General features: G+C 41.8%; 1 protein-coding gene across 1 annotated transcript in view; it reads left to right on the plus strand.

The window, feature by feature from the left end:
* Positions 1-22,424, plus strand: part of RYR3 (ryanodine receptor 3) — a 399,907-nt gene that overhangs the window by 32,151 nt on the left and 345,332 nt on the right. The window contains exon 11 of the mRNA XM_032621721.1: positions 129-248. Coding sequence (XP_032477612.1) covers positions 129-248 — 120 coding nt within the window. The remainder of the gene's footprint in view (positions 1-128; positions 249-22,424) is intronic.

Here is a 22,424-nt window from a genome sequence, read left to right on the forward strand (position 1 = left end):
ATCTGATATTCAAAGACATGTGCCCCTCAGCACACCCGGTAAAGGCACAGCGAGGTGCCCTGGGGGCTTGGCTCTGCGTGGGGATGTAGCCCCCTCACTGCTCACATGGGTCTCTGTTCCCCTGGCAGGAAGATGAAGTGGTCCTCCAGTGCATCGCCAACATTCACAAGGAACAGAGGAAGTTCTGCCTGGCAGCTGAGGGACTTGGGAATCGCCTGTGCTTCTTGGAACCCACTTCAGAAGCCAAGGTGAGGTTGACTGTCTGCCCTGCACCTTCCCGTTTGGCACCCCAAAGTCGTCTAGGGGATGGGACTGCTGGGATATGGTGGTGAGGGTGTTAAGGATGGTGAGGAAGAAATCTGAAAGGACACATTTACTTTTAAAATGGGAAACAGATCAGAACACTGTCTTTCAGTGTTCAGCAGGACACGGAGGATGCCTTGAGGTCATTGTCAGTCCTCATGGAGGAGGTTCTTTTACTACCTCCAGCGCACCTTCCTTGTTGTTAATTCCTAGAAATCTGAGTGCGCGTTCTGTCCTCCCAGCTATCGTTTTATTGCTACAGGGACTCACAGGTCCTTGGACCTGTGTTGCACAGCGAGCTCATCACTTTCGGCTGTGACTGTGCTGAGATTGTTGTAACTGCCTGCTGTGCCCTGGGGGCAGAGAGGAATGTTTGCTCTGCTTCCCACCTGCAGGGTGGAATGTAACATCATCTCTCCTCAGCCAAACTTTGCTTCCTGCATTTTCAGTTGCTTTCTGCTTTTCATGAACTGTATGTCAGGTGGATCTGTGTGCCCAGTGTTCTCACAGTACTTTGTAGTCCTGGAAAGACCTTTATATCAGTCAGGGTTTTCCAGAGAAACAGAACCAATAGGATCTCTCCCTTTTTCTAGATAGGTGGGTGGGTGGATGGATGGATGGATGGATGGATATGGATTTATTTTAAGGAACTGGATCATGCAATTAGGGAGGCTGGCAAGTCTGAAATCAGTAGGTTCAGATGAACTGGAAACTCAGGAATTAATGCTGTCTTAAGGCAGATTTTTTTTCTCCTCCAAGAAACCTCAGTTTTTATTCTTAAGGCTTTCAACTGATTGGGGGAGGCCCACCCACATTATCAAGGGTAATCCCCTTTAAAGTCGACTAATTGCAGATGTTAATTACATCTACAAAATGCCTTCACATCAAAACCTAGATTGGTGTTTGATTAAATAACCGAGTACTGTAGTCTAGCCAAGTTGGCGCACAATTAACCATCACCCCTCCACGCTCAGTTTTTCTTACAGAATCTTTTTAAATTTTAAATCAGAAGATGGTTACATTTTCCAGTGAGCCCACCTGATTGATATGTCATTTCTCCGTGTGAACATACACAACACAGGCACACATGCAGAGTCTGGGCTAACCCTAGCGCAGCAGATGTGCACCGTGATGGCTGCGTCTCCCAGAAGCCCTCTCTTCTCCCTCACCCTGCTCCTTCCCGTGTAGATCAGTGATCCACAAGCACAGACATATGTATGTCAGTGGCATGTAGGACAGGGTCGCGTTCAAATGAATGCCAGAGCAAAGAGACAAGGAAGATTTTTATCTTTTTAAAGGTCTTAGGCTTGATTTCCCTGAAGCCTTTTCTCATTTACTTTTGCTCTTAGCTAGGTGTTTTTCTTTTCATTCCCAGCAGTCTGGGATAATAGGAAGATCATTAGATTATAAGTCAAGAAGTTAATTCTCAGCCATTAGCTCATCATGTGACCATGAGCAAGTCGCTCAGTCTTGTTTTCAGCTTTCTCACCTGCCGGATAAGATGCAGCCTGGTGCAGTAGAAAGAGCATTGGCCTGAGTTAGAAACCCATGGTACCATTTTCTAGTCATCCACTGAGTGGGTCATAGGACGTTGGTTTAGGGCACAGCTCTGGAACCAGACTGGCAAGAGTTGGAATCCTGTCTCCACCACTCACCAGCTAAGCCAGGGCCTTGAGCAAGGTACCTCACCTTTCTGAACTTAGTTTTCTCCTCTGCCTAGTGGGAATTTAATAGGATCTACCTAATAAGGTCGTTATTAGGATTAAATGAATTAATACATGTGAACCACCTAGCGCATTGCAAACTCTGTTTAACCACTGGCTATTGTGATTTACTCTTACCTAGACCAGATTACCTAAAACAAATTAAAGAGAACTGTATATCATAATCTAAGAATTCTTTGTATCTCACAGGTGTAAAAATAATAAACTACACCACTCATAAATACATTAGGGTTAAGACGAATCCTTCCTAACCCCCGCTTGACTAAGTGATTGTCCTTATTTTAATTTTTCATTTTAAATGTAAAACAAGATAACACGACTGAAGAATTTTTAAACAAAATAAAATGAATCATCTATAACTGTATTCCCTTGTCACAACTGTTTTCATTTTTGTTTTGCACTCTGGCATTTGTCCACATGTACCCATATATTTTCAAAGTCGTATTCATAGTGGATATTCAGACATTCCGCTTTTTTTTCTTTCATGTTTCAGCCAGTTCCATATTGCTATGTAGCCTTCGTGGTTATTTTTTTTAAAAAAAATCATGTATGTGGTTTTGTTGGTTTACTGTTGCTTCCTGGAGTAATGTCCAGGAGAAGAATTAATGATATCAGAAGGATAAACAATATTAAACTACTTTCTTAAAAGGATATACCAGTTGTTACAGTTAGCACACCCACTATCCTGTGAGTGTCTCTCTTTTATATACAGTATGAAGAAAATGTACCATGAGGGCTTCTTACAGAAAAACAGGGTAAGGTTCCTGGAAAGGATAGAGTAGGTCTTCAGAATTTCCCATCACCACTCCTGAGAGCAGCCTGCTAGATGAGCCCACTTTCTGTGGCTTCAGGCTTTCCTACAACCAGCTCCAACTATTGCACACATCTCTTCTGGCCTGTCCCCTCCCTTTTCAGTAGATACTTCTCCTAATTCTCTACCATCAGATTTCACAACCAGCTGTGCCATTCTTAGGCTTGTGGAAACTAACATAAGCCATGCAATGAAGTGAGAAGGCGTGTGTATTCCCAAGGCTGGCACTGGGCATGAGGCACAGACCTCAAATGTCACTCTTATCAGCTGGCTAGAGCCAAATGGTGACCTTGGGCATTCCCAGTCAAGGGTATTTCAAGCTAGTTGAGGCTCAGAGAGAGAAAACTGAGATGAACTCTAGGGAGAAGAAAGACCTCAGAGAAAGAACAGTTGAGATAAGGTACTTAAAAGAGATTCTCAGTATATGAGCCCTGGGAAAAACAGGTCATATTGAAGCAAGGAGTGAGAGGGTAGAAGAATAAGAAGCAAAAGTATAAGAATGTGAACACCTGCTATAGACCTGGAGACTGTTGAGCACTTGGGAGAGTTCTTGTGACTTTGATTCCTGTTTGTCATGGCCCACCCTTCTCTGAAGGCCCCTTAAACCGCAGATATTAGTCCATGAAAGCACCCTTATTCAGCTTTCCGTTCTAATGAGCACAGCTTGGGGAGTTAAAACGTATTTTGTTTTGTAGGGAAGACTCAGGGTTAAAACCAGAGACCAGGAAACATCGAGGGGAAGTGTTGCTTCTCTATTTTATCAGTAGCAGCAAATGTTTATTGACTGTCATTTTTAAGTGGAAAATGTGTTCCCAGGAATCAGGAATTTACTACTTTTCCTCTGGTTCTTATTATATCTCATCTGTGATGTATCTGCAGTGTCCACAAGCGGGTTGTCTTTGGTTCAACTTCACATCCAGACTCATAAGATGCTGATAGACCCCAGTCTGCTCAGTAGGACAGGAACCACAGCTTGCCTGCTGGGAAGTGTCAGGCACTCCTGCGGGAATCCTTGCAGCCATCCAGGGGCTGCCTTCTGAATCCCCACCCCAAATGACAGCTCAAGTTCAAAGAGACAAGGTCCACATCAGGCAGGTGTGGAGTCACCATGGCTTAAAAGCCTCATGGACCCCAGGAGCCAGTGTATCTTGTAACTCCATAGACATAGCTTTTGAGATGCCCATGAAGGACCACCACCACTACAAGGGGCATCATACTTGGGGAAATCACAAATATAGGACTTTCCATGAGTGGTCTTTCCAGTCCAGAGACAGGCTACCAATCAGGGATCATTTTCACCCTAAGTAATGTTCCCTAGTAACATAATTAACATATCAGTTTTATCAAGTTGTCCCAAGAACAAAACTGGACAATTAACTGAAGGTCAGATTCTCATGCAGAAAGAGAAAATTTCATAAGCCTTATCCCATAGGAATCTTCACTGATGACCATTACTTAACTACTGCAGCCCAACACCTTTCCAAATCCTGACTTCCACCTTCCTTAATTGTATTGTAGATCATCAAAAAGGAGGAAAAATATGGAAACTTTTTGTTTAAAATCAGTTGCAACAGACTGAGGTTTGTTTGTTTCACTGATTTTAATGATGATGAAACTGCGATTGATGAAGTGAAACAACTTACCCTAGTACCCTTCAAAAGGCAGTGTCACATCTAAAGCCTTTGGGCTGTAGTGTCTCAGAAAAAAGTTCTACCTCTGTCAGGGAACATTGTGTCTTACTGATCATGGTTTATTCAAAGTGAAAAATCCAGTTTCATATCTAATTTTCAAACTGAACATTTTCAGGGTAAATTTTATTCCTACTGTTTTCACCTCGTCTTTTGAAAACTGAAAAATAGTCTGCTATGGTTTCTGAAAACTTGTATAGGTTCTCAAGACCCAGAATTAAACATTTGCGATTGTGCAAACATCATTATGTCAATGACATGAACTAGGATAGAATTCTTGGCTAAAAAACCCTTATTTTCTGTTGCTTTTATTATCTTCAGCTCAGAAAGATTTACTGTTTACTCCTAAAAAACTAGGCCTATGCAAATTTACAGACAGAGGCTCAGCCTGACATTGTATACCCTTTTTTGAACTTCTGATTGTTACTTTAGTGTGTAGTATTCCCTGTGGACTTGAGATCTTATGCAAGGCCAAACTATTATAAAACTTACTTCAAAAAATTCCCTTGTCTTACAATATAGAGAGACTTACACATTAATATAAAGAGACTTAACACATCTTTTTGGTTTTTTAACAGTTATCAAGCATCATATGCCTCGGTGCTTACATACTTTCTTTCATTTAATCTTTACAACCCTATGGAGCAAATATTATTCTCATTTACAGAAAAAGAAAGATAGAACAATTGAGACAAAGTTAAATGACTTCCTGAAGATGATTCATTACAAACTCGAATCACTGTCTAATTTCTATAATGCTCATCAATAAAGAGTAGTATGACCCTAACATATTTAATTACAAAGAAGCCATATTTCTTCAAGTGGTTAGATTTTAAGAATACCTGGGCGGATCTCCACACGCCTCCCACAACCTTCCTTCATGTGTCCTCTGAATGCCTGACATTCCAAAGTTAGAAATATGTATTTTGCCTAAATCAAACAGAATCTGTTACAATGCAGATGCTCTCAACACATGAAGCAATATTAAAATTTTTATAGCTAATTTTTTACAATATAAAGATTATCATATTTTTTCCTAGAAAGTAAGTTTATAAAGGGGTGATAAGGCAGATTACTAAGTGCCTCAGTATTGAGATATAAGGCACAGAAACACTGTAAATGGGGTAGTGGAGGGGTGATCAGAACATCCATTGCATTGCAGTAGGATGGTTTACTTGTCTTTTCTCCTGCCCTCCACCATTCTGTGATCACTAAAGTCAAAGACTATATAGGCATACCTTAGAGATATTGCAGGTTTGGGTCCAGACCACTTCAATAAAGCAAATAGCACAATAAAGTGAGTCACACGAATTTTTTTGGTTTCCCAGTGCGTTTAAAAGTTATGTTTACACTATAATGTAGTGTATTAAGGGTGCAATAGCGTTGTGTCCAAAAGTAACAATGTACATAACTTAATTTAAAAATATTGCTTAAAAAAAATGCTAACCGTTATCTAAGCCTTCAGCCAGTCGTAGTAGTAACTCAGAGATCACTGATCACAGCTCACCATTACAAGTATAATAACGAAAAAGTTTGAAATATTGTGAGAATTACCAAAGTGTGACATAGAGATGCAAAGTGAGCAAATGTTGTTGGAAAAATGGTGCCGATAGATTTGCTCAACATAGGGTGGCCACTGACCTTCAATTTGAAAATAAAGCAATATCTGCAAATCACAATAAAGTGAAACATAAAAAAAAAAAAAAGTATGCCTGTATAGTATAGCAGTTAAGAAACACAGCCGTGGAGCTAGAATTTCTGGGCTGGTAATTTTGGCTTCACTGCCTAATAGCTTTATGACCATGGTTCAGATGACTTCTCTCTCTTTGCCCCAGTTTCTTCATCTTTAAAAATGTTCCCATTTCATAGGATTATCATGAAGATTTAATAACAAGGGTTTATAATTGTAAAGTACTTACATAGGGCCTGACACATCCAAAGTGCTATTTAAGCAATAGCATTTATTATCCCCAGCAGAGGGTCAGACACACATTAGGTCCTCAGGAACTGTTGCTTTATTCAGTTAAGTTACCCATGTACTGAATTAATTAATTAAAAGGCCTGGATTTGAGGATCAGCAGGACATTTGTGACCTTAAAAGTGACATATAAAGGAGAATCAGAGAGAGTAAGTTAGATAAAAAGGATTAAGCAATAAGCGAATGGTTTTAAAAAGTAAGATGAATTAGTGGGATGTAGATTTTTATGTTACTGACTTCTAATTTAATTTTAATATGGTCAGAGAACATACTCTGTATGATTTCAATCCTTTGCAATTTATTGGGACTTATTTTTCAACCCAGCATATGGTATATCTTGAAGAATGTTCCATATGTACTTAAAAAAGCTGCATTCTGTAGTTGTTTAATGTAGTGTTTTATGAATGTCAAGATGAATATTCTTACTAAATTGTATCTACTTATTCTGTCAATTACTGAGAGATGTTAAAAACTGAAGATTTGCCTGTGTCCTTCGTTAGTTCTGTAAGTTTTGTTATATGTATTTTAAAACTCTGTTTTAGGTGTGCACGTTTAGAATTTTTGTTTGTTTTCTGATGAATCGGTCCTTTTCTCATTATCAAATGTAATTGTTTATCCTTGGTCTTATAATATACATTGACTGATACTAATCTAGCCATAAGCTTTCTAATGCTTACTGTTTGGTATATCTTTTTCTATCTTTTTGTTTTCAACTTGTTTATATCTTTATTTTTAAAATATGTCCCTTATAAACAGCATAGAGTTAAGTGTTGATTCCCCCCCATTCTATAATCTCTACTGTTTTATTGGAGTGTTCAGTCCATTTACATTTATTGTAATAGTTGATACTATTGGGTTTTAGTCTAATATCTTGCTATTCGTTCTGTGTGTGTACATATACTCTAGTTTTTGTCCCAGTTTCTCCTTTTCTGCCTGCTTTAGAATAAATCAAATATTTTTTTTAATGTCCCATTTTATCTCTTCTATTGGCTTTATAGCTCTACTTCTTGGTATTGTTTTTCACTAGTTCCTTTGGGGATTACAATATGAATCCTTAACTTATCACAATCTTCTGTGAGTTACTATTACATCACTATCCTTATCCTTTGTGCGCTATTGACATGTGTTTTATTTCTACAAGTTATATAGTGTGCAATACTTTATTATTTTTGTTGCAAAGAGTCGATTGTCTTTTAAAGAAATTAAGAAAAGAAAAAAGATGGTTTTTATAAAAATGATATCCAGGTATGTAACATTTTTAGTGCTCTTCAGGTTTTCCTTTAGATCCAGATTTCCATCTGGTACATTTTCCTCCAGCCTGAAGAATATCCTTCAGCATTTTTCATAGTGAAGATCTGCCAGAGACAAACTCACCCAGCTTTTTTTTTTCACTGAGAATATCTTTATTTTGTCTCTGTTTTTTGAAGGATATTTTCTCTGGTTATAAAATCCTGGTTTGACTTTTTTCCTTCAGCACTTTAAAGATGGTGTTGTGTTATCTTTGGCCTGTTTTTATTTTTTTTTTAATGAAAAATGAGCTATCATTTCTCTATATGAAATAAGTCTTTCTCTTTGGAAGGTTTTAAGAATTTTTTCTTTATCTTTGATTTTCAGCAGTTTGAATGATGTATTTGACGGTGGTTTTCTTTCTATTTATCCTGCCTAGATGTTGCTGAGCTTTATGGATCTCTTGGTTGGGTTTGTCTTTTTTTATCAAGTTTGGAAAATTGACAGCTGTTACCTTTTTCTTTTTTTCTTTTGGCTGCGTTGGGTCTTCGTTGCTTCGCATGGGCTTTCTCTAGTTGCAGTGAACAGGGGCTACTCTTCCTTGCTTCTCATTGTGGTGGCTTCTCTTGTTGTGGAGCGTGGGCTCTAGGCACATGGGCCAGTAGTTGTGGCTCGTGGGCTCTGGAGTGCAGGCTCAGTAGTTGTGGCTCATGGGCTTAGTTGCTCCGCGGCATGTGGGATCTTCCTGGACCAGGGCTCGAACCCGTGTCCCCTGCGTTGGCAGGCAGATTTGTAACCACTGCACCACCAGGGAAGTCCCCGTTACTTCTCTTTTTTTTCCTTTTTATTTAACATCTTTATTGGAGTATAATTGCTTTACAATGTTGTGTTAGTTTTTGCTGTATAACAAAGTGAATCAGCTATAAGTATACATATATCCCCATATCCCCTCCCTCTTGCGTCTCCCTCCCACCATCCCTATCCCACCCCTCTAGGTGGTCACAAAGCACCGAGCTGATCTCCCTGTGCTATGTGGCTGCTTCCCACTAGCTGTTTTACATTTGGTAGTGTATATATGTCAATGCTACTCTCTCACTTCGTCCCAGTGCACTTCCCCCTCCCCATGTCCTCAAGTCCATTCTCTACATCTGCATTTTCTCTATTCCTGTCCTGCCCCTAGGTTCATCAAAACGTTCTTTATTTCTTTTTTTTAGATTCCACATATATGTGTTAGCATACAGTATTTGTTTTTCTCTTTCTGACTTACTTCACTCTGTATGACAGACTCTAGGTCCATCCACCTCACTACAGATAACTCAATTTCATTCCTTTTTATGGCTGAGTAATATTCCATTGTATATATGTGCCACATCTTCTTTATCCATTCATCTGTCAATGGACACTTAGGTTGCTTCCATGTCCTGGCTATTGTAAATAGAGCTGCAATGGACATTGTGATACATGACTCATTTTGAATTATGGTTTTCTCAGGGTATATGCCCAGTAGTGGGATTGCTGGGTTGTATGGTAGTTCTTTTTTTAGTTTTTTAAGGAACCTCCATATGTTCTCCATAGTGGCTGTATCAATTTACATTCCCACCTACAGTGCAAGAGGGTTAACTTTCCTCCACACCCTTGCCAACCTTTATTGTTTGTAGATTTTTTGATAACGGACATTCTGACTGATGTGAGGTGATACCTCATTGTAGTTTTGATTTGCATTTCTCTAATGATTAGTGATGTTGAGCATCCTTTCATGTCTTTTTTGGCCATATGTATATCTTCTCTGGAGAAATGTCTATTTAGGTCTTCTGCCCATTTTTGGATTGGGTTGTTTGTTTTTTTGATATTGAGCTGCATGAGCTGGTTGTAGATTTTGGAGATTAATCCTTTGTCAGTTGCTTCATTTGCAAATATTTTCTCCCATTCTAAAGGCTGTCTTTTCATCTTGTTTATGGTTTCCTTTGCTGTGCAAAAGCTTTGAAGTTTCATTAGGTCCCGTTTGTTTATTTTTGTTTTTATTTCCATTTCTCTAGGAGGTGAGTCAAAAAGGGTCTTGCTGTGATTTATGTCAAAGAGTGTTCTGCCTCAGAAACAAGTTAGTCTCAGACAGCAAGCCTACAGTCTGCAGTTGATCCCAATGTCCACCGGCTCAATTTTGGGACAATTCGTTGTCTATTCAGGTATTCCATAGATGCAGTGTAAATCAAGTTGATTGTGGGGATTTAATTCACTGCTCCTGAGGCTGCACGGAGAGATTTCCCTTTCTCTTCTTTTTTCGCACAGCTCCTGGGGTTTGGTTTTGGTTTGGGTTTTGGTGCCATATCTGCATGTGGGTTGCCCTCAGGCATCTGTTCCCTGCCCAGACAGGAGGGGGTTAAAGCAGCAGCTGATTAGGGGGCTCTGCCTCATTCAGGCTCGGTGGAGGGAGGGGCACGGTAGTGATAATTGGAATGTGAGGCGAGCCTGCCGCGCAGTAGAGGCCAGCATGAGGTTGCAGCAGCCTGAGGCGCCCTGTGTGTTCTCCCGGGGAAGTTGTCCCTGCGTCATGGGACCCTGGCAGTGGCGGGCTGCACAGGCTCCCAGGTGCGGCGGTGTGGATAGTGACCTGTGCTTGCACACAGGATTCCTGGTGGCTGCAGCAGCAGCCTTAGCATTTCTTGCCCGTCTCTGGTGTCCTCGCTGATAGCCACAGCTCTCACCTGTCTCCGGAGCTCGTTTAGTCAGTGCTCTGCCTTCTGTGTGCAGACAGGGAAGGAATCCCCTCTCCTCGCTCACCTTGATACAATGGTCTCTTGCCTCTCAGGCAGGTCCAGACTTTTTCCCGGACTCCCTCCCGGCTAGCTGTGGCGCACTAGCCCCTTCAGGCAGTGTTCACGCAGCCAACCCCAGTCCTCTCCCTGGGATCTGACATCTGAAGTCCAAGCCTCAGCTCCCAGCCCCCACCCGCCCTTGCCGGTGAGCAGACAAGCCTCTCAGGCTGGTGAGTGCTGGTCGGCACCAATCCTCTGTGCAGGAATCTCTCCGCTTTGCTCTCTGCACCCATATTGCTGCGCTCTCCTCCATGGCTCCAAACTTCTGCCCCGCCCAACCCCTGTCTCCACCAGTGAAGGGGCTTCCTAGTGTTTGGAAACTTTTCCTCCTTCACAGCTCCCTCCCAGAGGTGCAGGTCCTGTCCCTATTATTTTGTCTCTGTTTTTTCCTTTTTCTTTTGCCCAACCCAGGTACGTGGCGATTTTCTTGCCTTTTGGGAAGTCTGAGGTCTTCTGCCTACGTTCAGTAGGTGTTCTGTAGGAGTTGTTCCACATGTAGTTGTATTTTTGATGTATTTGTGGGTATAAGGTGATCTCCATGTCTTACTCCTCCACCATCTTGAAGGTCCCCTGTTACTTCTTAAAATATTTATTTTGCCACACTTATTCTCTCCTTCTGGGACTCCAATTACGTATACATGAAACCATTTTATGTTATTCCATAGGCCACTAAAACTCGGTTCATTTTTTTCAACTATATTTCTCTCTGTGCTTCAGTTTGAATAATTCCTATTGACTTATTTTTGTTTCTTGATTCTTTAATTTAAAAGTGCCGTTAACTCCCTCCAGTGAATTTATTTCAGATATTGTATTTTTTTAATTACAAAATTTTCAGTAGTTTATTTCTAAGGTTTACATAGTCTCATCTCCCATTGTTCTTATTTTTTTCTGATAAATTCATTAACATTTATAATAGTTATTTTAAATCCTGCCTACTAATGCCAGTATATGGGTTGTCTGTGGATCTGCTCCTTATGACTGGTTTTTCCTTTGATTATGAGTCACATTTTCCTATTTCTTTGCATGTCTAGTAATTTTTATTTTATACTGAAGATTGTAGCTGATGTTTTGTAGTTATTTTGTCTTCACTTTTCTTTCCCTAAAGAGTATTGTATTTTGTTGTAGCAGGCAATTAAATTACTGGTGGAGCTCCTTGATCTTCTGGAGCCTTGGTCTCTTTTAGTTTTGCATTTAGTTTTAGGACATAGTCGTTAGTCTTGGGATGTAGCCCATCTGGGTTTTAAGGAAAATCCTGAAGTGTTTCCTAACCCTGTCTGGAGAGTTAGGCTTGAACACCAAATTCTGACACTCCAAAACCAGGTAGCTACTGAAACCTTCCTTCCTTTTAAGCATTCCAGCTGTTCCTTTCCATTGGATGCTTGGAGTGCTACCCTGTACAGTTGATGAGTGGGCCAGAATTTGAGGGGCATTTTTATTGCCGATTTGGGGTTTTCATATACAGTGGTTCCCTCCTTTTTCCACATTCTCCTCTTCAATTTCCTGACATTCCAACAACCCCAAACTCAGCCCTCTGACTCCACAGCAGCTTTTTTTCTTGCCATCAATCCCCTATAAAATCCATAAACAAGGGAGTGGCCTCAGGGGAAATTTTAATTAAATGTGCATATCACCTACTTGGCTTCCCTTCTTTCAAGAGTCATATTTTGCCCTCCGGCTTTAGATTGCTCTCCAGTACCTTCCAACAGTTATCTTTTTAATGTGTTTCCAAAATTTATAATTGTTATTGTCAGGAAGATTATTCTGCTGTAAGCTTCTCCACTGTTACCTGAACCAGGACTTCTTCAGTGAGTGTTCACTGCTCTGTGAAGCAGCTGAGAGTTAAAAGAAGAGAAAATGGTGTTGGAGCACAATCTGGGTTATAAAGAAGGAGTTTCCAACAGGCATGTTTTAGGCAGAGAAAAAGGAGGCCGTAGAGGAGAGACTGAAGCCATAAAAGAAAAGGCAGGGAGGGGGGGACTAACATATGGCGCTGTTGGTGAGGGAATTAACTGAGAGCAGCTTTGGCATATGCAAAAGAGAAGAGGCGAGGGCACAGGTTTTGAAGTAGCAAAGATGGGAGTTGAACACAAACGGGCTGATTGTCAGGCGAAAACATGAACTTGTGGAAACTGTATAGGTCCTTCATATGTAAAAAGGACGTGAATAGACAGGGATTAAATTGACTTCAGGTGTGGTTAATGGAACGTATAGGGTGGTGAAGGGATCAAAGTGGGAGGAGTCAAGTGTAACTAGAGTTAGCGCCTATGGATGACATGTTGTTTAGTGAAATAGGGCATATGGGAGCAGGAAAGTGTTAGGACAGATAGTGCTTATGAACTGGATTTGGGGCATATTGAATTCAAAAGGCCTGGAAAGCATCCAAGAGGAAACTTTGATAGGCATCTGGATGTATGGATCAGAGAGGTTGGAATGGAGATAATATTTAGGAGATATTGGCTTAAGGATAGCAAATCAAGCTTTGAGAGGGGAAATAAATATGGATTAAGAAGGGAAGAGAAGAGTGCTTGGAAAATGTAGATATTTAAAGATGAGTTGAGGAAGAGAAACACAGCACAGAGAAGGAGGAGGAGAAACCTAAGAGATCAGAGGGAAAATAGGCATGGACAATGTCATAGAAGCCGCAGAAATCACGGGAAGAGTGTCAAGAAAGGAGTATGGTCAATAGGGTAGGATGTCACTTGGAGGCAAAGTAATGTGAGTTTGGAATGTGTCCATTAGATGTAGTGACACGGAGGCCAATGGCAGTCTTGGTGAGAGCTTGCTCGGTGGGGTGACAAGGGCAGAGCCAGTTTAGCCGAGGTGGAGCTCAGGCAGAAAATAAAGACAAAATAAAGACAGCCAGTGCAGAAATCTCTGAAAGAGAGAGTGATGGCTGGAGAGGGTCAGAGGATGGAAGGATTTTTGTAATAGAAAAGGCTTAAGTGTGCTTAAGTCTTAAGCATGTTCCCATGCTGATGGAAAGGTACAAGTGGAGAAAGAGAAGAGATGCAGAAGAGGGAAGGGATGCTTTAGTGTGCAAATTGCTGATACAGTGGAAAGGGCTGGTGTTAAGGACAGAGATGAGGAATTGGCCTTCAAGCAAGGAAGACCTCCTACTCCACTGGAGAGGAAGAAGGCAAGGCCGGGAGGAGACCTGTAGGTTTTGTGCAGAAAGTTTTGGTGAGTGAGCCGCCTAGAGACTAGTGCGATTGCTGAGCAGTGTGAGGGCACAGCAGGGAGGGCCCGCTGAGGTTGGTAACCATGACTTCTCAGCGCTACCAGTTTTCAGAATTCTGTCATCTCGTGCAGCAGCTCTCCGCAGGCCCAGCGCAGGCATGGAGAAGGTGGATAGTTAAATCCTGCCAGGGTCAAAGCGTTGCCGGGTGAGTGGGGTAAGTGTCAAAATGGCAAGAGAGTTTAGGAGACTGGACCGTGGAATCTTGGAAATTAAGCTGAATGAGGAAAGAACTAAAGATAGGAGGAGACTGTGTGAGTGAAAAGGATTGAGGGGTGTAAATAGTGATGAGAGTAATTGAGTAAGGAAGCCCGCTGAAAGGTGACTGCATGGTTAAATAGTGGGGTGCGTCCATCAGAGGTTTCCGAGTAGCAGTTTGGCTGAAACTAGACCCCAGGTGTATGACCCTGAAAGAGGGCTGCTGAACTACAGTATAGAAGATCACTGATGAAGCTGTAATATGGGATAGATTATTCATATAGCCCATTAGTTTCCTAGGGCTACTGTAACAAATTAGCATAAACTAGGTGGCTTCAGACAACAGAAGTTTATTCTCTTACAGTTCTGGAGGCTAGAAGTCTGAAATCAAGGTGTGAACAGAGCTATGCTCCCTCTGAAGCCTCTGTGGGAGGATCCTCCTTGCCCATTCTAGTTTCTGGCAGCCCCAGGTGTTCCTTGGGTTGTGACAGCATACCCCCAATCTCTGACTCCATCTTTATATGGCCCATTTCTGTGCGTCTGTCTTCACATGGCGTTTTCCCCTTCTTGTAAGGACATCAGTCCTGTTGGATTAAGCCCCACCCTAATGACTTCATCTTAACTTGGTTACATCCGTAAAGACCCTATTTCCAAATCAGGTCATATTAACAGTTGCTGGGGGTCAAGACTTCAGCATCTATTTGGGGGGAGCACACAATTCAAGAAATAGCAATGTGAGTGTTCTAATCACCAAGAGTGGGAACGGAAAAGGGCCAGAGATTTCAGTGAAGATGGGAAGGTCACAGAAATAAACAAATAGCAAAAAGGGAGGCAGCAAAGGGTGATGTCTCCAGGCTCAGGAGGCTTAAAGGAGGAGGAATTAACTTGTGGAAGAGCAATGATCTAGAAACAGTCCCGGGAAGGAGAAGGACACAGACCCAACCTCCTAAGCCCAAGTTACCTGAAGAATGAGAGAATAAGCCTCTGGAATCGAGGGGGCCCCAAGGGAAGATTGTTCACACTGGGTCAGGGACTATTGTTGTTTGGTGTAGGCAGAATAAAGGGCTCATTTCCTACTGGTCCATATGTGAATTCATCAAGTCGAAGGGTTGGAGTCTAATCCTAGGGATGCTCAGATTCTGAAAATCGTGGCTCTCCGCGGTCCAGTTCTTCCCATTCGGCAGCTAAATGGTTTTCTTTCCAGAAGTCTTCTTTCCATTTCTGCATCCACATTGAGGCTCATGCTCTGCTGTTTCTAACGGTTAAGAGATGAGTAGGGAAACAGATATCCAAAGGAATAGCATAGAAGTCGAGAGCAACGCATGTCAAGTTTATTAATGCATTTGTCAGTTGCTGGACCCAAGGACCTAGTTAAAGAGAAGGAAAAAAGTGTTAACCCTGAGATCTCCTCTCGTCTATATTGTCCTTCTTACTATTTGAGTTATTAATACTGTGTTGATAACTTATCTGCTTGAGGCAATACCGCCCCCTCTTTTTCTTGAAAGACAGTCTGTACCTTTAGTGGTGGGAATCTTCACAAAGAATTTATTCAGTGTGTAAAGTGGCACCATTGCTCTGCTGCTCGCTTGTCATTTACTTGTTCACAGCAGGCAAATGGCCCCAGGTGAATTATGAGTAGGTGTTATTCATACCCGGGCTCCTCTGCAGCACTTAGTACTTTGCTCTTCAGACCTAATAGCTGCTATTTTGGTCTTGATTAGCAGTATTTTTTCTTCCTCCACCAACTCTTGAACTTACTAATTAGACCACAAAGACTTGCCTTTTCTTCCTGCGATTGGGGGAATATCTCTCTTCCAGTTGTTACTTTTACATGGAATTAAAACGATGCATTGCGTTCGTTTTAGAATTTGAGTCAAAAACCCAAGGCATGTTACATCCATCGTTTTCATTCCTTGTGGGTGTTTTAAAACCTGGGGATAAAACCTAAGCCATGCTGATGACCTCTTATGTGATCTTTTGAAATGATGTGCGTATTCATAATTCACAGACGAAAGTATTGTTTACAAAGAACAGAATAGTGATTCAAGAGATCTGGTTTTGCTCTCCCTCCAACGTGCTTTAAAATGTTACACAAAATAACGTCTAGAATCTGATTTGCCAGCCACTACATGAGGAGAGTTTTGTAAAGGAAATGTTTAAAATTGTTTTAGAAGTTAAGATTTACAGACAGTTAAGTTGACAACTTTATTTCTCTACTTTTCAGTAGTCCACTGAGTAGTTTTTAAATAGCGACCTGAACAAACTACATAAACTGAAACATCTTACGAGTCATTTGGAAACAATATCTTGTTTGCTCTTAAATTCCTGTTGTGTAGCAAATAGTTGATTTTATTAAATAATTCAAAATGCTATGGAGAATTAATTTGTGTTTCTTCATCCAAGTTATTTCAGGGAGTGATTACAAATTGTTTTTAAAACAGTCATTCCAGGATTAGCTGCTTTCTCTGTCAGTATGTTTTCCAATCATTTTTCTTCCATTCCACTTAAACTCAGCTGAGCTTTATGCAAAGCCTTTAGATGAGAAAGACTGGTACAGGAAAGCTGTTTGTAAGCCTCTGTCTGACAGTTCTTTTTGAGCTATTGAGTGGTTGACAGGATTTTAAAACCCTTGACCCTAATGATCTATTTCTCATTAGAGTGCTTTCATCGAAGACTTTTGCCTTAAGCGCTACTTTAGCACTTCGCTATACATCCCAACGTATTTCTACTTCAAAATAGAATAGATTATCATCTCTTTGGGGCGGTTCAGGTACAGTACTGCCTCACTGAGGGCGGAATAATTGATTTCCATCCCACCTCCTCCATCCCAAGGGCAGTCACTTGAGACTTGAAATCTGAATCATTACCCTGGTAAGCTGTAGCATCTAGGTTCAAGCAATTCTTCTTTTACCTAAAGATGAGAGTTTTTAGAATTTAATGCAAGCTCTGAGACTGAGTGAACACAAGAAGGCTTACTACTGTCATTCAGCAAAACCTCTTAGCAAACAGCTAAAGGGAATTACCTTTTTTGTGAAAAATACAGCCAAGAAAGATGAGAACTTTTTGATGTTCATGCGGAAGTTTCCAGAACCTCCTCTGATCACCTTTCAGTTTGAAAAATGAGCACTGTGGTTTCGCTCACTCCCTGATTTCCCAGGTAAATTGTGTCATGAATGCTTTATCCATGAAGATGGTGATCCTAGCCAGCACCCGTGAGCTTTGGCACTGAGCTCACCCAGAAAGGCTGAGGTTCTCAAACTGGAATGAGCATATCCTTCAATCCCCAGCCTTGTCTTGCGTAGGACCAGAAATCTGCTTTTATTTTTTTTTCAAACAAACTCCTGTCTGGTTCTTATGCAGGTGGTCCACAGACCTCACTTTCAGAAATTGTGGAAGGTCTGAATTTGCAGTCATCGGCCTGATACATCTGTTTCCTTGTTTGACTAAGTAATGACAAAGTAGCTAGATGTCATCACAAAACGAGGCAAAGCTACCACCGACCTTGGCTTCATTACTATTATGTTCACCCTTACCTACAGCCTGCCATGAAAAGTTTCGAATTGCTGTAGTAATGAATGAACTTGCTTCTTTGCCAAAATGTACACGTTTACTAGAAAGCCAGACATGGCGCTCATCTTCATCTTATTCACTAGAACATACGGACAAATGCCGCTGGAGAGCGACTGACTAATTTGAGACACTTTCAAAAATTAATTAATTAATTTTTGGCTGCGTTGGATCTTTGTTGCTGTGCACAGGCTTTCTCTAGTTGCGGCGAGCCAGGGCTACTCTTCGTTGCGGCGCGTGGGCTTCTCGTTGCAGTGCCTTCTCTTGTTGTGGAGCACGGGCTCTAGGCACACAGGCTTCAGTAGTTCTGGCACGTGGGCTCAGTAGTTGTGGCTTGTGGGCTCTAGAGCATGGGCTCAGTAGTTGTGGTGCACGGGCTTAGTTGCTCCACAGCATGTAGGATCTTCCCAGACCAGGGACCGAACCTGTGTCTCCTGTATTGGCAGACAGTTTCTTAACCACTGCCCCACCAGGGAAGTCCTAATTTGAGACATTTATCTTCATAAGGTCTGACAAACTTCTCCTGGGTCACCATGAGCAAGGACTTTCCTTTCTGAGGTGTGGCATTGCTCTTTCAGCTTCTATCAGTGTGTTCATCCTCCCTCATGGCACCAAGTTGTCACAACCATTGTGTATTGGAGGTAACTCCTGATGAGGTTTTCCCTTTCCCCTTCCCTCCTGAGTAATCTGCCCTGCAACACCTATTCTCTGTCCTCATTGTTGATGGGAAACCTCACTAACTTGGCTTAGTTGTCTAGCGCGGATAAGGAAGGGAACTGAAGTGAAGGTTCTGTCGCGTGAACTTGGATGGTTGGGCAGAGGCAGTATTTGACATGGTATTTCCTAGTCACCTGCACCAGATGCTGAGTGATGGGTTGGGTTCAAATAGGAAGACACTGAGTCTCCTGCTGGTTTCCTTGTGTTTATCAAAGCTGGCTCACGACCTGAGTGAAAGGTATCAGTGACTTCAGTGGGAGACGGTTTGGAGAGAATGGAACCCAACACGTCTCCACAGTTGAATGAGCATTTTGACGTTTGTTCATACTTGGAATCCTTCCTGGTAAGGATGGCACTACTGAAGTAGATATAGCCCACTCCACTGAAGCAGTGCTTATTATTAAGTGAACATTTTTAACTCATGCAGCTACTTCTGACTGGCAGTGCTAAATCCCTCTCTAGTATACATGTTTTAAAATATCTGTGTTGAATATTCCATGTCCCCTTGTAAATGGGGGCATGTGATACTAATCCTTGCACATGTAAATATCTAGTGGTAGTAGTTTAGCTCAGACACTATGGGGCAGTTGAAGGGGGTAGGATATAGGAGGACTCCTTCCATACTGGAGAAAAGTATTTGTAACAGTTATTTATTTCCACAAAGGCTTTTTGAAACTGAAACTTTTATGAACGTCTATCCATATACTCCTGCCAAAAGAAGAAATTTGAATCCAGAACTTAGTTTATAGTGACATGTTTATTTTTTCCAAAACAAAAATTCCATGGAGGGGACAAAAAGTAAAAACTGCATTTGCACGTTGGAATTTGGATTCAATCTGAGAGTGGGAAGGAGGCATTGGAAAAAAAATTCAAACCATTTGGGAGCCAAGCTGTCGTCCTTGCCCTTTGGCACCTCGAGCTTTATCCACTTCAGATCCAGAGCCTCATGGAGCTGTTACTGTAATCAAGCAGGACTCAGTACACAGGAGGTTCTTCCCGATAATAATAGTGGTGAGCATTGCACCTAAGGGGACAGAACTGCCATTGCGTACACAGTGTCTCTGTTCCATCAGCCTTTAGTTGAGCTTGGCATTGTCTCTTCTCTTGTGGGCGCCTCAGAAGGCTTTCCTCAATCTTCCCCTTCCTGTATGTGATGAGAGGCCAAGAGACACACATTGTCCCCTCCTGAAGCTGCTGGATACCAACTGCTGGAGAAAATGGAGAAGTGCCTTGCCATGGAGAAAAGCTTTGCCATGGTTTCTAAATTCTCTGACAAGCACGTCATTTCTCAAAAGGGAGGAGAGGGCAAGTGGAATTGCCAAGGAATATATACACTGCTGGTCAGTGTTCCTCCCACCAAAACTAAAGGAAACCAAGCTGGAGACTAAAACACAAACATTGGGTTGAGACTAGGCTTTCCTGCCAGTCCGCCCCCCTCAGCTTTGATCTCATCTCTTGATATTTCTGCCTATCACACCTCATTCCGACTCCACCATCCTGTACCCTGTGCTGTTCCTCCTGCTGAGGCTGGTACCCCTAATTTATTCATGGCACATGGAACACACATGCTGGTTTCATCTCCTTACTGACATGCTGCCTTTCCTCTTTCCTGAGCTCTGCTTTTTTCCCCAATATGTAAGCTCTTTGGAATAACAACTTCAGTTTCTCACGGTAGATCCCATTGAAAACTAGCAAATTAGGGTCCCATTCCTTACCACAGAGCGTTTTGTATTGCCTGTGCTACTCATTAAGCTAGAGTTTCATTTATGACCGTATTTTTTTTAGGGCCGTACAAAGAGTCATTGTTTCTGCTATCTCCGTCTATAAACAGTGGGTATTGTTTGCTGCTCCTCCACACAGCTTGTTTTTTCCAGGTGCAAGTGTTCCACATTTCTACCTTTTGACACCTTTGTTATTCTACATGCCGACCATGCCAGGCAGGGAGGCAAAACTTGGCTCAATCAAGACCCAAATCAACCATCCAGCCTGTGAGTGATGCATTTTCCCAGCAGGCAGCTTTACAAGCCAGCTGCCCAGCGTTTTGACTCTGATTCTTTGGCCGCCCCTTCTTCCTTATTTTAAAGAACACAAGCTTCACAGCACTGATTTTTGCCAGGCTCTTGGTGACATTTTTCCTATGTACCAGAAACAACTGATGCTTGCAGAATAGAGGCGTCCAGGGTACCTCAGCATTACTTTTGGTTGGGGCCATAGCAGGCAAGATCATAAAAACAACAATTCTGTGGATTTCAAATTATTGGGTTATTCATTTGAAAGAAATTCTTGTATACTGATGAATTGAACTCTTTTAATGAAAGATCTAGAGTAAGAATCAGTTACTGTCCAGGGACCTGACTTTACTTGTTTGGTCCAGTTACTCTACAGTATCTTTCAAATTGGGGTCAGAGACATCCTGCTTCAGAATCACCTGGGAGATTCTTTTAAAGTACCACCTGGAGAAGGGTGCCAGGAATCTGAAATGCTGGCAGCCTTGCCCAGGAGATTCTTGGGCCAACTGCATTCACACTTCCAAAACAAGCTTATTTGTGTTACCTCTTGTGAGAAATCTCTGAGCATCATCAAAAGGATAGTTGATGTTACAAGTGTGGCTCTTACTTGAATTAATAAACATTCTCCCTATGAGAGGCTAGACCGTAATGGATCCGTGGATCAGTGTGAATTAAACAGCCAATATCTGGGCATTTGAGGGATGAGGCAAAGAAACAGTGATTGTGGGTTTTTTAGTTCTTTATCACTGGGGGCTGGTATTTCTTGGCAGGACTTTTGTCAAAGGATATTGGTCCTGCAATTTGGCTTTCCTGCTTCTAGGTGGCAGTGGCTCCTCGCTTGCGTAGGGAGTGTTTCAGCAAGTGTTCTGCTCAAGTAAATATTTAACTCCCTAGTAGAAGCTTATTATTTTATTTTTTTAAAATATCAACAGCTTTCTGTAACTTGGTAATCTTCCTCTCCCTTATGCATAATCAAGTCATTCCATCCCTTTCCTTCTGAATACTCCCTCTTCCCTGGAGTAAAACCTCAGGCCAGCATGGCGTCAGATGCTGCAGTTGTTCTGCTCACGACCATGAGTGATTTTGCTTCGTAAGTCTCCTTGTGCTGTGGTAGTGATTTTCCACAGCTGTCAGTCCTCCCAGGGATGCTCACTGTTCCCTAGAATGAAGAACCGCCAAGAGACTGGGGGATACTGAGAGCATTGCCTTCCTGTGGTTGATTCCTCGGGCATCAGAAGGCACCTTCTTCACTTCATTCCTTTAAAAGATAATAGAATCTTCCTCCTCTCTGCCCAGAAGGAATGTTTTCCAGCTATAAGTTTAAATTCTGTGTGCCTTACTGTTTACGTACAATGGTTTTTGTTAGCAAAGTTCAGGCAAAAATTGGAACTCAAATGTTTCGAATAGTTTCTGTATATATTTTCAGAAAGACCTTTCTGAAAGATCCTTTTCCATAGCAAAATATATTTTTAAAAAACTTAAGCGAGGTTTTATACATTTTAAACTTGTTTCGTGATAGCTTTTAACACAGATAGGCGAAGTCTCTTCCCTCGACATGTTTAAAATCTGGACGTACACACGTTTAAAATCTCCCCATGTATGTCCTTGGTGGAAACTTGTCCCATCACGCCCAGAGTTGAATTGCTTTTTGGAAGAGAGAGCTTACATGGTAAGTTGGTTTCAGATTTCAGAACTGCATGAAGATGGAAATGAGTGTGCTTGCCAGGAATCTCAATTTTAGAAAGCTCTTGAGTCCCAACTGCAGCCCGTAATCTTTGCAGTAGCCATTCCAGAGTAGAGAACTCTTCCTGAGATAGTCAAGAACCTCATATGAAGTCCTTAAATTATTAAAGTATGAACTTTGGGAGGAGACTTCCCTGGCGGTCCAGTGGTTAAGACTCCGTGCTTCCACTGCAGGGGGCACGGGTTCGATTCCTGGTTGGGAAACTAAGATCCCCACATGCCGCTCGGTGTGACAAAAAAAAAAAAAGAATTGGGAGGAGGTAGCCTAGTAGAATTAGAGTTCCACAACACAATGTTCGTGTAAGGATGAGAAGCTTCTCTTCAGGAATATTGACACAGTATCAGAAACCGTTGAGCTTGGAATTCCCGATTTAAATGCTATTCTCAGCATGTGGTCGAGGGGAAGTGTTT

The sequence above is a fragment of the Phocoena sinus genome, chromosome 2 (genome assembly GCF_008692025.1).
Source record: "Phocoena sinus isolate mPhoSin1 chromosome 2, mPhoSin1.pri, whole genome shotgun sequence".
In the NCBI taxonomy this organism is placed as follows: domain Eukaryota; kingdom Metazoa; phylum Chordata; class Mammalia; order Artiodactyla; family Phocoenidae; genus Phocoena; species Phocoena sinus.